The sequence below is a fragment of the Echinococcus granulosus genome, assembly GCF_000524195.1.
Source record: "Echinococcus granulosus chromosome Unknown EG_S00018, whole genome shotgun sequence".
Lineage (NCBI taxonomy): Eukaryota > Metazoa > Platyhelminthes > Cestoda > Cyclophyllidea > Taeniidae > Echinococcus > Echinococcus granulosus.
Window position 1 is genome coordinate 188,006 of NW_020170398.1, and position 13,787 is coordinate 201,792.

At 40.5% G+C, this 13,787-nt stretch overlaps 1 protein-coding gene across 1 annotated transcript in view; it reads right to left on the reverse strand. All coding sequences in view use genetic code 11, as the record gives it.

Annotated features, from left to right (window-relative positions):
• The window catches only part of EGR_03432 (UHRF1-binding protein 1-like protein), a gene marked incomplete at both ends in the record, with an annotated part of 21,803 nt that extends 8,260 nt beyond the window's left edge, over nucleotides 1-13,543 (reverse strand). The window contains 15 exons of the mRNA XM_024492681.1: nucleotides 516-777; nucleotides 1,409-2,362; nucleotides 5,669-5,851; nucleotides 6,834-6,926; nucleotides 7,909-7,995; nucleotides 8,278-8,384; nucleotides 8,887-9,294; nucleotides 11,398-11,490; nucleotides 11,979-12,168; nucleotides 12,299-12,462; nucleotides 12,541-12,763; nucleotides 12,972-13,083; nucleotides 13,115-13,197; nucleotides 13,308-13,470; nucleotides 13,500-13,543. Of these exons, the coding sequence (XP_024352814.1) occupies nucleotides 516-777; nucleotides 1,409-2,362; nucleotides 5,669-5,851; nucleotides 6,834-6,926; nucleotides 7,909-7,995; nucleotides 8,278-8,384; nucleotides 8,887-9,294; nucleotides 11,398-11,490; nucleotides 11,979-12,168; nucleotides 12,299-12,462; nucleotides 12,541-12,763; nucleotides 12,972-13,083; nucleotides 13,115-13,197; nucleotides 13,308-13,470; nucleotides 13,500-13,543 (3,166 nt within the window). The remainder of the gene's footprint in view (nucleotides 1-515; nucleotides 778-1,408; nucleotides 2,363-5,668; nucleotides 5,852-6,833; nucleotides 6,927-7,908; nucleotides 7,996-8,277; nucleotides 8,385-8,886; nucleotides 9,295-11,397; nucleotides 11,491-11,978; nucleotides 12,169-12,298; nucleotides 12,463-12,540; nucleotides 12,764-12,971; nucleotides 13,084-13,114; nucleotides 13,198-13,307; nucleotides 13,471-13,499) is intronic.
• Between the last annotated feature and the right edge of the window lie 244 nt (nucleotides 13,544-13,787).

A 13,787-nucleotide genomic window follows, 5' to 3' on the forward strand; every position in this document is an offset into this window, starting at 1 on the left:
GGCAAGTGTGGTTGGAACTCATCTCCTCTTCACTTCTAACTGCTGAACTTGTTGTAAAAGTGCAACTCGCAGCAGACTTGTGTCTCGGTGTGAAAGAGGGTAGGGATTGCGGTGGGGATTTATTTAGAGAATGAGATGTTTCGGGAATCTTTTGCAGTTACTTTTCGTTTATTATAATAATCTCACGAGCTTATTTGGTTTCCTTCCATACGCACGAATGACAATATTCTCCGTCGAAGTTGGCTTAATTGCATATCCTACGCCGCCACTAAAAGATCGTTAAGTCGGATAAAGGTTGTTGAGTTACCTTTGACACCAAATCTAAGTTTTGATAATCACGAAGATTCAGTGTCAAAACAGATCTCTACGTCACTGTTTGAACAAGAGAGGTGTAGTTCCAATCAAATTAGTGATAATAACAACGTAAAAATTTTGCTGCTAAAGGTGCCATATTTCGAACGAACAATGTTGAGACCCAATATATCTTCGCAACTAGAAGTTGGTGCATAACTCACCAGCGTCGACAGACAGACTGTTAAAATCCAGCATGAGGCGTTGCACCTTCCAAGGGGGGAAATTAACACCCTGCTCCTCATCCATGATGGTGTTGGAGCGCTCCTCTACTTCCTCACTGTTTGCCACATCAATGCCCACTTCCTCGGGGACAATTTCATCGAATGAGCTGGTAGACACTTCATTAAATGCTTCGTCGTCAAGTAGGGGGATCTCAAAGGAATCGGAGTGGGCGATGGTGTTTGAGTCGTCGAGAGTGTAACCCTTGGGAGCGAAATGGCAACAATTAAACAATTTAAATATGAGAAATACTCATTTGTATCCATCATACGATATTCCTACCCCTTCAAACGGCATAACATTTGCTTCAGTCCTATCCAGTTTGGAAGATCAGAAATGAACTATTTCCATGAATGCATTCAATTATCCCTTTTCTCGATTCCATTCGATTAAAAAGGCGTAATAGCATAGCATTATGCAAGTAATGAAACTGTCGGGTGTCTATAGTAAAATGGTAGGCACTACGAAGCTCGATATACTATCGAAGCTCAAGACTGTTAAGTTGTTATAAGCACAGATCACTTGGATTTGCCTGGCAGCGTGAAACACAACCACACGTCAGACTGTTGACGACTACGTCCATTGAAAGTATCCCTCAGTACTGAATATCCTACCAGAGTAATCATAATTAACAATGGCAGGGGTTTCGAGACGTGATCAACACTTGCTGGGATGATTTTAATCCATCACATCTTAACGCCATATGTGACCTGAGGGATAAACTTGAGCCATATGTGAAGTACGTGTTGTGAATGGGAAAAATACCAAACCATTTTTTTGACAGCTATCTAAAAAAATTATTACGAATCTGGAACCTAAAACAGTAAGTACTTACATCACTGTCCAAAGATACCAAGGAAGAAACACTGTGCAGACCAGGAGTTTTTTCCAAATTCTTTGATTCCTCATTTTTCAGAAAATGATCTGTCTGTGCCACGTGTTCGAGGGCGGTAATCCGTTCGGAAGTTAAGAAATTCTTACTTCCACCACCAAATTCCGAAACCCGGTTCAAACATTCCTCCGTTCCTGAAAGCTTCACAGCTTGCACCGAGTCCGTCTTCACTGAGGACTCCAATGAAAGCGAGGAGCCGAAGGCCCTCTCACCCCTATCATATCCCGCAGGAGGATCGATAAATCTCGACTCAACAGTACTGGCAATTTCCACTTTCACTCCATGAGTCAATAGGCACTTGGCAGTCAGAACCCACTCGTGGAACCGCTTCACATTCTCATTCGCCTGCTGTCGTGTCATGTTGTCCATATAATCCAGCCCAATGCTGGCCTTGAGACGAACCAGTCGGAAGAAAAGACCGTAGAGGAATACCAGGTGATCCACTGCATCGGGCAAACGAAGATGTTCCACCGAACAGAAGGTAAACACAGCACCGGAATGACCGATAGTGAAGTGAAGAGATTTTGGTTTGCTGGCAGAGCGGACCGATGTACTGCTGTTGGCATAAACGGCGAGGGGATTGACTGAGGAGTCGAGATCAATGACAACATTGATGGGAGCGGGGTGGGAGGGTGGAGAGGTCAAACTACGGCTCAGACCGGGACTCCAAGTGACTGGGTAGCGAGGTGTTGATGGAGGGCGGTACCAGAGCGGCCAAGAGGGGATTAGGGCCCAACAAGTGAAGGGGGACGGATCGAGGAAGGACTGACGGTAGGTCTTGAAGGATAGGTTTGCAGTAGGATGGCGTCTGGCTGCCTCGCAGATTGTGAGAAACTCGGCCCACACACTGGAACAGTGAACGCACACCAGCAAACCTTTGGGCTCACCTTCAGGAAGCTGTAAAATGCGGATGAAAAGGAGAGTAAAAATAAACAAATGAGGCCTAAACCCAAGTGCTCCTAAAGAGACTTCAAATAAACATAGCAACCTTTTTGAGTGGAAAGTCAAACGCTAACAAAACATTACTTTGACCATACAAATTCCTCTTTTATAAGGTACATGATAACCCACAACGAAATAAGGGAAAAGTCAAATTTGAATAAAAATGTAAGAAGTTAGTTTCGGTTATTGTCCGAATCAGGGATTAATTTTAACAAAACACAAGCGATTCTTATTTCCTTGACGATGAGTAATTTGACACTTAGACGATGCATCATGCAGCACGGAATCTAAGGAAATGTGGCTGCTTCATATAAGCAAAAATATAGATATCCCAGATGCTTTCTGACGAATTCGTAGAAACGAGAATCTAACTTTAACAATGCAATTCACCAGCGCTTTCAAGTATCATCGAAATCCTACCCCTAACAGGTCCTACATTGGTTATTCACATAGAAAGTGAACTAGTTAACGATGTCCACGCACGACATTCGCAGGTAAGTTATAAGGTTTTCAAATAAATTTGTAAGCGTTTGGTAATTAAAATATCTACTGCAGAAATAACTTATTCTCAACGAGGCACAATCTAACTATGGCTTACAATTTCATAGAATGTACTCACTCTGGGAACAAAAAAAATTTGGACTTAGCCAGTGCCGCTTCAATCACGCTTTTAGCATCCGGTTATACACTCCATTTTGCATGTGATCACGTAACTGTATAACGCTAGAGCTAAGGGACGACAATCATTGTTTGGAGAAAAAATAGTGTGGAAATACAGAGCACGAAGATGGAGCAGCATCTTCCTCCCTCCTCTTCCAAAATCCAAGCATTCCTAGGCTAGATTTTGAGACGACATAAGGTATGAGGCCTTTCTGATCTAGTCTTGTAAGGAGAATTAAACTTTTCCCATTAATTGGCCAGTCCTGCTTGCTCTTCACGCAGAAGTTTCTCTTGCATTAAGTAAATAGCTCGGAGCCGTGATTGTTGTTTCGCCTGCAGTAACTCAACACTTCAAAACGAGCAAATGCATCTACGGTTGACCACGCAGACATGCATACTTAGAAACATATCAAGAATAATCTTGCTTTGATGAAGTGGTGACCACCTTAGAAGTACTGGGATGGAGGATGAACTGTTTGAGACAGCCAACGTTACGTTACTTTTTTAACCAACGTTAGGGTATAAAAGGCATTTTCAAGCACAAGTCCGTCGGCTAGCAAACAATTCAAAAATATGCAGTTCGTTTTTACTGTGCGCTTGGAGAGGAGTGGAGAATTTTAAACATTTTCTTTCAATCTCCTCTCCTGTCAGCTGCAAGTGGGACTCATTAGCCTCGCTTTCACGACCTTCTCTTCACAGCTCATGTAAGTGTAAACCAGCTGTTTCACCACTCATGGCTGAAACATCCGGCCAATACCGACAAGGTACCTTCTATCCTAATTAAGAATTCAATTTTCCTAAGCGTGATGATCCAAACCTTAAGTGATTCTTCATCTGTTATGAACAGAGGTTTATATACGTGACCTGGATCCTGTGAGATCTCAACCAAATTATCAACAATACAGACTTTAGTGCGGGTAACTTCACTGCTGAAGTATATCAGCAAGTACAGAGGAGCACGGTGAATTGGTACGGATGCAGAGACTAGCTAGCGCTGACTGTCCAAGTCAGGCAGTTATGTGTATTTATGATACATGATTAATCTTGAACCTGGAGCAAATATTATCCCACTTAAAGTGGATCCACACGTGGTCTTAGCCGATTAGGAGAGTTTAAACTGGAGCATAATATTTAGAGCGTGAGAAGACTGGCCAAACGAATTAAAACGCCTGAAAAATCAAACATGAACGCTTTTTCGAGGTTGGAGGCATTCGCAGTATCACCAGAATCGCGTCATTCATTTCAATCATATTTGAATAGTAAGTTGTGCTGGCTCAACATGGCGTACTAAACGTTCTCTACATGCTATACTATAAATCAAAGAGAAATTAGCTTCCGCATCAAAAGAAACTGGAATCACCTTCTGTGGCTTCAACCGATATTTTATGAAATGAGAATCTCAAGCTGGATGAAAGTGGTGGGGAGCACACTAGGCAGTACCGATGACAGAATGATGCAGGCCTAGACTTTATAAAGCAGGTACGTAAACAGTGTCATGTATTTTACAAAGTCCCACTAATTGGAATAACTCATTACAGTGAGCTATAACAAAAGTTGTGCAAGCTTATTTAGTCACCTGAGCTTATTAAAGTACCAGGAACAGTTTCGTTAAAATGTACACCTGTGGAGAGTTAATGATGGATACCTAACATTTAAAACCCCCATATAGAGGTGTGTTTTTTATGATAGGATAATAAAGCAACGGATTGAGTGAAATCCAATTAAGATCTTTACAACTTTTGGCTGATGAAAATGATGGAATTAGCATTACTTGGGCTCCAAGCAGCGCTTCGCAAGTAAATGATTTTAGATGACCATCCTCGCAACTTGCTACTATCTTTTGCGAAAGTGGATAGCTTCTGCGACACTGTTTTTGAAAATCAAAGTAAATTCCATTCCCTTCTGCTGCATTCGGTTTACACACCACACTGAATGGATTGGTACGATGAAGTCGACCCCGATGTAGTTTTCAATAGAAAGATGATTTTTAGCACATGGCGTAAACTAATTCAAACCTTTATCACAGTGTCAAACAAATTTGATATTTACCAAATGCAAGAACACATCCTTAAGTACTTCACCGAATTGGTCACAGCATATATACACTCCCTCTCATTAAGCTGCGGCGGGATAACAGACAGATAGGCTTTATCAGTCTTCAGTAAATGTCCCATGTTTTTTAAATATGCTTGCAACTATTATTAAATATATAGTATTCGCAGCCAAAGGGAGATTTCCTACCATAGATAACGCAAATAAACGCATAGGCTTTCCAAAGGAATATCTACCCGCCAACGTGCGGCTATTCAACTCACAAACAGTTAAGATTTAAGTCCGAATTGACAGTACACACATCCTGTTATAAAACTGCCCTTAGCAAATTACATTTCATCTTGGAATCAGCTTACATCTTACTGCTAGGTTGAAATTGCCCCTCAGGACGGAGCTACTTAAACAATTCCATCAACATTTATCCTTTAATATTTCGACTTGTTGCGCTATCGGTATTCCATTAGTGGAAGTGGGATGTCAAAGTGACACAAACTCCGAGAGTTAAACAAAACATACTTAAATTCCCAAAAGTAGTAGTTGGAAGCGTACCGGGGAAAGAGGTTTCAAATCAGTGAATCGCCTGAACTGAGGCAGATCGGGAGGTGTGTGCTCACGGCCCCAAGTTGGTGGGGGTTGTAATTGCTTCTCTAATTTGTCCAAACAATCCTCCAAAGTCTTGGCCATGGAGGTGGTCAGTGGTCTGGGGACAGTTTGCAGAATTACTGTGTCGACCTGTATGAGGGAGGAAGATGGAACCTGAGTTATTAAGCTTTCTGTGCTACTAAGATAATGGACAGATAAGCTCTCATGAAATTAGATATTCTAACAAACAGCATGGGTCTAGTAATTAGTTCATTTCGGACTTAAAGACAAAAAAGGGATTTGGACATCCAGTTTAAATATTAGTCTTATTAGTTGAGTAAAAAATATGGTCTTTATGGGTACTAAAGGCAGGTCCTTTGGGTGCATGTAGTCGTGAATTTAAGGGGACTTACAACAGTATACACTATCACACAGGGATTCCGTACGTCACGATGTACCCTCCATACATCGTAGAGGGTGCATCCATGCCACCCGTACCACTATCCATCCAAAGTCTTCAGGATGAATCCTTTTATAGGCTAATGAAGTGTTTTCCGATTATCTATTACATTATTGAATAAATAATGGGTCACTAGCAGAGTTGCCTTGAGCTTGTCATGCAAGTACTTAATTTAAAGACGTTGAGACCTTTGAGTTATTTTCATTGAATAAGGGTTACCAGGTGTCAGTGAGCCATTAATGGATTTTGGTCATCATGTCCAAAATTAATTCAAATTTTATCATCTAAAGTACGATTGATGTGGAGTTCATCAGCCTCCGTAGAATAGATTGGCTAGACGTAACCAACCGTTAACCACTTCATCATCCACCAAAAGGCGACCAAGCATCATCTTTAATATGGAAAGCAAAAATTAGATGCCCAAAAAAGACATAAAGGAGTAGCTTAGAAGCATAGAAATATGATCTATAATAAATAGTTAAATGACCTGCATGACTTCGAAGAACGCCATCAACTTATTCCAGTTTCGGAAAAAAAAACTAGCAGATATACCACTAAACTCTGCAAAATATTTTACAGTAACGGTAAAATAAAGCATAAAACTTATGAATACATTGTTTGAGGCAATCAATAATCTGACAATCTTTCAAGGAGAAAAGAGTAAAATCCAACCTGAACAACCAAGGCAGATGGACCGGTCCAGGGATAGTCAGAAGCATTACTGCTAGCAGCATTGGGTGGTGGGGGATGCAGCGGAAACACAACCTAAAGCGTTGATTAACTGCTGCGTTTTATAACCAAAAACGCAAATAAAGCTTGTTAAAATCGACCAATTTTCTTGCTTGTGGGTATTTGAAGAGACAATGCTTGTATAAGTTTCAAGATTATCTACGCGGACTTTTCAGTCTTTGCAAGTTTCTACTGACCCACCGGCCCTTCCGTACATTTAAAATGAAATCTCGTCCAGACACATATAACATAAGGAACGCAGCAAGAGCTTGTTCAATCTTCACAGCAAACAAAATGAAGCAAATGACAACACTAATTCCTTTCTTCCCGTCGGAAGTCTCTTGGAAAGGGACTTCAGTCAAAGTAGCAGAGAAAGAAGGTGCAAGACGGTCCTTCATTGACTGTGCACGTAAAAAGCAAGGCAATCGCTTTACCTTGATAAGTCAAGCAAGTAGGGCGCCCGGGTGAAATTCATTTAATTGGCGATCACATTCAGGGTGGTGTAGACAATTTGAAAACAAAAGAAGTGACAGATTTATCTTCAAAGTCACATTTCAAAGAGACCATTTAATCTGCAATTCACATGATGGTCGGTTTCTGGCAGTACCAAACGCGTGTGGTAGTGTGTTCAAGGTAGTGATAAGATATAAAATAAACATTTTTGTAGAATATTCACGAATGACGCTGATACGTGTCAGTTTCTAACGTTCTCTCAAATGCGTCATTGAGAGCGCGAAAAACAATTTGCCTTTGATGTATGCTCGGGAGGACTGCCCAAAAATCTTGTTGGAGCTTACTGAATTTCATCACATTCAGAAATCCCAATGCATCATTAAAAAAACCAGCTAACACTATTTGTATTTACCGAAGAAAAGCAGAGAAGATAAATTATTTCTGACACATTGTGATTACAATAGGCTATTCATTCAGAATGATGGAGATATCAGCAGATTCAATGGGGTTTTTCGGCACAAAAAATTAAGAAAAAGTTTATTTCACCTAGAATTAGCAAACTCACCCTTGGCATAAGAGCCTCCGCACGACAGAAGAGAGGAAGTGATGTCTCCTGCTCAACGAACAATTCGGATTCCCCGAAGAGGGAGTGCTGAAAGGAGTACGCATGTTAGCTATTTGGTTTCGGGGAATTTGTTTTTATGGTAAGCTTCAATGGAAAGTCCGCACATGGCAGAGATAGACAAACAAAAAGGACCATAACAGTAACATCTCTTAGGCCAGCTAATTTTGAACACACAACGAGTTTCTCACTTAACACAAATGAATATTACGCTCCAACACAAAGAACTACATTACTAAATTTAAGTCACAACTGGTACCAGGACTACTTAATTCGACTTATTCATTAAATAAGTAGCACATTAAAACCCACCAAATTTGTCGTCACATTGAGAAAAAAGGCATTCAGCCAAATCATTGTATCAACGTCAAACTTCAAATGCAACGGATTGACTTGGGCGTACAATATGATCGGCAAAGCTTGAAAAATGCAAATAATACGTGAAGAGAATTGGTCGTGTTTACGAAGTCAAATATGAACATTTTGCAAATTCCTATATGTACCCCCACTTCATTGCGAATAATAAAGATAACTAGCATCCGCTGCCTGACTTATCTAACACGTTTGCCACCACCCCATATGTTTAATTGGCCTAACATGACATCGCTTGGCATCACTTCTTGACTAATTCAACTGCCACTCAAAAATGAAAAAATTGCAAATATCCAGGAGCATCCTACATCCATCTCGTTGTTTTGACCTCAGCCGTGACTTAGTGCAACCGGTTATCATGTGGCATATTTGTTACCCAGTGTTGAGATGAGAAAAGTAGGACGTCAAACGCATGTGCTAAGAGTAAAACAAAGCAGAATGTAATGAGAAGAATCAGTGAATTTGGCACAGAGGCAGAAAGTCCTTTAAAAAGTCTAACATCGTCGATGATTGTAAGGGAACTAAATATTCCCCAATTAGAACACGTACTTGCATCGATGTTGCCAAGCGCAAAGCACTGGGTCAAGTCAATCGAAATTAGGTTCGCCTTCACCGGTAGTTTGTGCATTTCCGTATCGGAGGCAACAAAGGTGTTAGAAGTGAGGCTTCGCTGCTCTCCATCGAAGGCCTGCATAATAGTGCGCCTCTTGTAGGCCCGGGTGATTGCAACGGGTAGAGGCCAGCGCTCTTCCTCTCGCTGATTTTCCAGCATCACGCAAGAGACAGTGATATCTTGCAAACGGAAGACGATAACTGATTCATACGGTACCACTTGGGGTGATTTAATGCTGCGATTAATGGCGCAGTCGGGATCGCTGTTGGGTTTTAGGGACTGTAGCCATTGAGTGCGGGCGTGATTGATCTCACCGTAGTTGCTCCATTCTGTCCGAGGGGTTGCTACAGCGAAGATAAATTGCAATTACCCCTTAATGTTCTCTATATCTCACCATGTTTGCTACCAGTCTTGAGGACAGGTTAACCACATCCTGTTTTAAAGTAATTATAGTTAGTTATAACTCAATCAGTTAGCGCAAATAATATAAAACGCATATCAGCCATCACCAGCCCCAAGCTCAGGAAGGAGAGCTAAATAGTAATGCATTTGACGGTGAAGGAGTACTTTTTCATGTCTGAGCGTGTAGAGTAGCTATTTTGAGATTGCAAACATAAAACCATTACAATTTTGCATGGATAATTGATACCATGCTTCTACTGCATTGAGATATGTGATCTGCTGTAGGTAAGCATTTATTGCAGAGGATGAAGCTCTCTTTCGCAAAAATTATTAATGGGTTGGTTGAAAAGTTCTAAAATGAACACATTTATGTGACAAATGTCGGCAGTAGTCATGACCGCAATGTATATAAAAGGATTTCCAAAACTAAATCTGTCAGAAACAAACAAAAACCACCAAAACTGTCGCGAAATAGCTGAAAGTGATTGGAAAATCTATGTTAGGTTTAATGAAAGATGCTTCAAGTGAGTGCCCAAATAATCACGTATGGAGAATCATAAATGCTCAGACATTGGTTTTTGATACTAATAATTACCCCGAAGAAAGTCGCAAGTTTTGTATTGTAAAGTGTTGTAAAACGAAAAGCACTATGGAGACTCGCTGGAAATCTGGCTTAACTTCATTCTCAATATGTTTGTAAGTGTAATGTTTTTGCTTCATTGTAAGCAAATATGTTTAAAAACTGTTTATTTTGTAGTCGAAAGCTTTACCCTCAAAATCTTGTAATTTCTTAGGACAAAGGTTAGCGTGTTAAGTAGACAGAAGGAAGAACACGGAGCAGTCCAAGGGCGGACCAGAGTTGGAAAATAGACAATCTAGCGTAACGAATTAACAGACACAACAACGAAGAATTAAAAGGGAAATTCTGGCGACTGGTTTTTAAAAATCAGAAGAGTAGAGGTTTATAGCCTATTGGAGGATTGAAAAATAACATTTGATCCATTCAGCAAAGAGTGCTCAGTGGATAGCTAAGAAGTCGACTAAAAATGTTAACGTAAGCACCCAGACGCTTATTGCCGACAGCTTCTTATCAACGGGGTAACACAGCGGCGGAATGGAATTACGCAGAAAAGCTAAATACCTTGCTATAGGTATGTATTTGAGTGAAATACGTAAATTAGCCTAACAGCACCCGTTTCGATTCTTAATGCGCAAGAATAGAGAAATTCAAAAACATCATTCGGTGCTACTAACGGAAAATGGCCTACGTCGATAACAACCACTTACTCCCAAACAAATGGCTGACCACGGTCGTAAAATGACAGCAGCAATAAACATCGCATGGCGCAATGGAAAAGGGAACTATTAATACAATGAGCCCAGATCAAATCCAGAGTAAAGCCTAGGTTACCACCAAATCCTTGCTCCATTCGATCCTATAAGAGATCCGAGTTTCGTAGAAACAAGCAGAGCATGATTCATGATTCGGGTGTGGGTGATAATGAGAGAGAACAACACTAACTGTAAGTATTTTTTGGGCGCATTCTACGGCTCATAGAATTCGGTCTCTATGCTCGTGGAGTGAACTCTCGCTCGTATCACCTGTTACCAGATTTTTTCCCCTTTGTGTGGATCCAAGCTTAATTCCAGGGTGTTTTATGAATAAAGATATGTGCAAAGTACAAGAACACTTATACGATCCCACGATGCGACTGTGCTAGACCAATCTGCATTATAATTTTCAGAACTAAATTCGCAAATTTCCTACGCAAATATAAAAATTCGGCCAATGAATATGCAAGGACTTGTAGTAAAATTGAAGGATAGTGAGATATGGTGGCCAGTGAATCCAATTGAGTACTTCACTAATGTGGAAGGAAAACTCGACAAATCTCAAAACCGGTAAGCTACAAGTAATTTTTAAACAATGGCTAAATGCTATCAAATCTTACACTTTGCCGTTAATTACAAGGCATTATTTATGTCACTGCTGTCAGACTAGATTAAATCAGTGCGTCCATACGATCACGTGAAAAGGGACTTACTTCTGGGGTGAGCTGGATAGTGATCAACATTGAGATTCCTCAAGGTCATCCGAACGGAACCACCATTGACTAGTTGCGTGCTCACCGAGGATGCTAAAGCGGTGGATTAAGAAGTTACACAGGGAAAAAGAGGCCCCGATACAAACAAAATTAATCAAGAGTAGAATTAATTAAAACTGGTTAGTAGTCGATCAGTGGGTTGCTACGAGCGAGTAACAAGCAAACTAGTCGGGATAATGTTACCTATTACTAAGCAGATTTTCGAAAGTTTAGAAAAACGAAACAATTGTTACGACCGATGCCCAGTGCATAAAGGCCTTGGGAGTCCACAAATTCTAAAAAACACTAGCAAATCCTAAATGCATGACTTGACTGTAGTACTGAGAAAACATTGCGCGTTTATAGAGGAAATGAGCCTAGAAAAATTACATTGGGTTCGACTAATCCCTTTATTGCATGTGAAAGATGTGATGCGACAAGAACAGCAACAAATAAAGTTCCAATAAAATGTGGCGAATGAAAAACGAACTATAACGCAAACAATCAAAACGGGAAACGATTACTATTTCTCAAAAACGTACCACAAAGAGTATCTTCACAGAAGTGGACTTCAATAAGACTAGCTTGGAGATGGAAAGAATCCTCCTTCACATCGTAAAATTCAAAGTATTGTATAAGTCTGGGATCAGTTACACGACCAACCACGGGCTGACCTTGAGACGCGCTCCTGAGGGCCGTACCCGTGGGACCACCGAGCCTAGAAGGCGTTGGCTGGACCAAGAAATTTTCGTCATGAAAAATGTGACGACAAATGCATTTTGAAGTGGGGAAAGTTGACCGGATCAAGATTTTATGGCTACGTATTGAAACTAGAAAATCGGCGAAACTAAAAAGTTGCTACCTTGGTTTTACTTGACCCAAGTCGTCTCTTCAACTCAGCTGACAGTTGTAAGGATTGTTTAATGGATTTCAGAAAAACAATAGCCGCCTCTAACTGCGAAACTGTGAGAACCCACAGAAGACTTTCCACCAGCAAAACCATCTTTCCGCACACGAATGAGGAATCTAAACAAACAATTCGTGCAATGAATTGCCACAATGCAGAAGTCAAACAGATGGAAATGAGATGGAAAAAGGCACTACCTGAAAGTTGCTTCTTTAAAATAACCCGGAGACGTGCTCGATTGATGATGACTTTGATAGGTGTCGTGCGATCAGCTAAACCATCGGCCTCGAAACGAGTGCTCTCCCAGGAGATCTCCTTGAAAATTAAAATGCTATTTCTTTCCGGTAGAGGAATGAATCCAAAATTCAGTGGCCCTGAATCCCAACTAGGCTTTTTACTTGATATGGAAATGTGAGAAAGCTGTAATTCACAAAATAGAAATTGCCAAAAATTTGGAAAAATACATAAAAGTAGTAGCAAAATGTTTTCACCCAAGCAGGTTAAGTTGTATAAGCACTAATCTAGCCAAACAATAAAGTTTTTGCTCCAGCGCACTTGGTATTCGTCGGTATTAAAATTCTTTTTTAGAATAAAAGCTGTTCAAGAAATGACTCGAGGATTGACATACATTGACAGAGGCCTTAAAAAGTTTTGACTTCAGCTCAGCAATCAGTTCATGGATGCGAATCGAAATTCCATCAATAACACGCTCAACCATGCCATAACGTCCGGTTGATAAACTAAGAGCAATAAAATGAACATGTGACGCACCGGTAGCTAGGAACAGAATCACTGCCATTAATCTGGTACGCTTTTTCCAGAACCTCAACCTCCACTGTTACACTATCGACAATCTTAAAAATTGCATTATGTGAGAAATGCTAAACCATAACAATGGGACGGGACCGGAGATTTGTCCAAGGAATCTGCGCAAAAATGAATAAACCGGTAATGCCTCATTTACCTTCACGTATATGTGGGCACAGATCGCACTTTTTATCCGAAGCCATTTAGGGAAACCAAGAAGTTCCATTAAAACATCCTCGTTCAGCTCTAAATTTTCCATACTCAACTCGCCCTTTAATGCGCTCAGCCTGATTTGGTCAGGATCAACATTTTTTGCAAATCTGCTCGTAAACGTAAACTGCACACATACATGGACAGGGGTTTCAGGATTTGCTGTTTGATAAGGGACGGCATCGTTCAAAATAAACGGGCAATGTTGTAGAATCCAAATATCGCAATTAACGAACGATCCAATTGGGTTAAAACTGTACTATTTGAAAAACTCAAGGTCAAACATTGCAAATTAGCCCAATTATTAAATGATGATTCAATTAAGCTCTGAACACATACTATATAACTAGTTACTCTTTATCCCATTATACACGGAACTGAAATTTATGCATTAAGACTTGCATCAAAGTTTTTTACTGGCTGAACC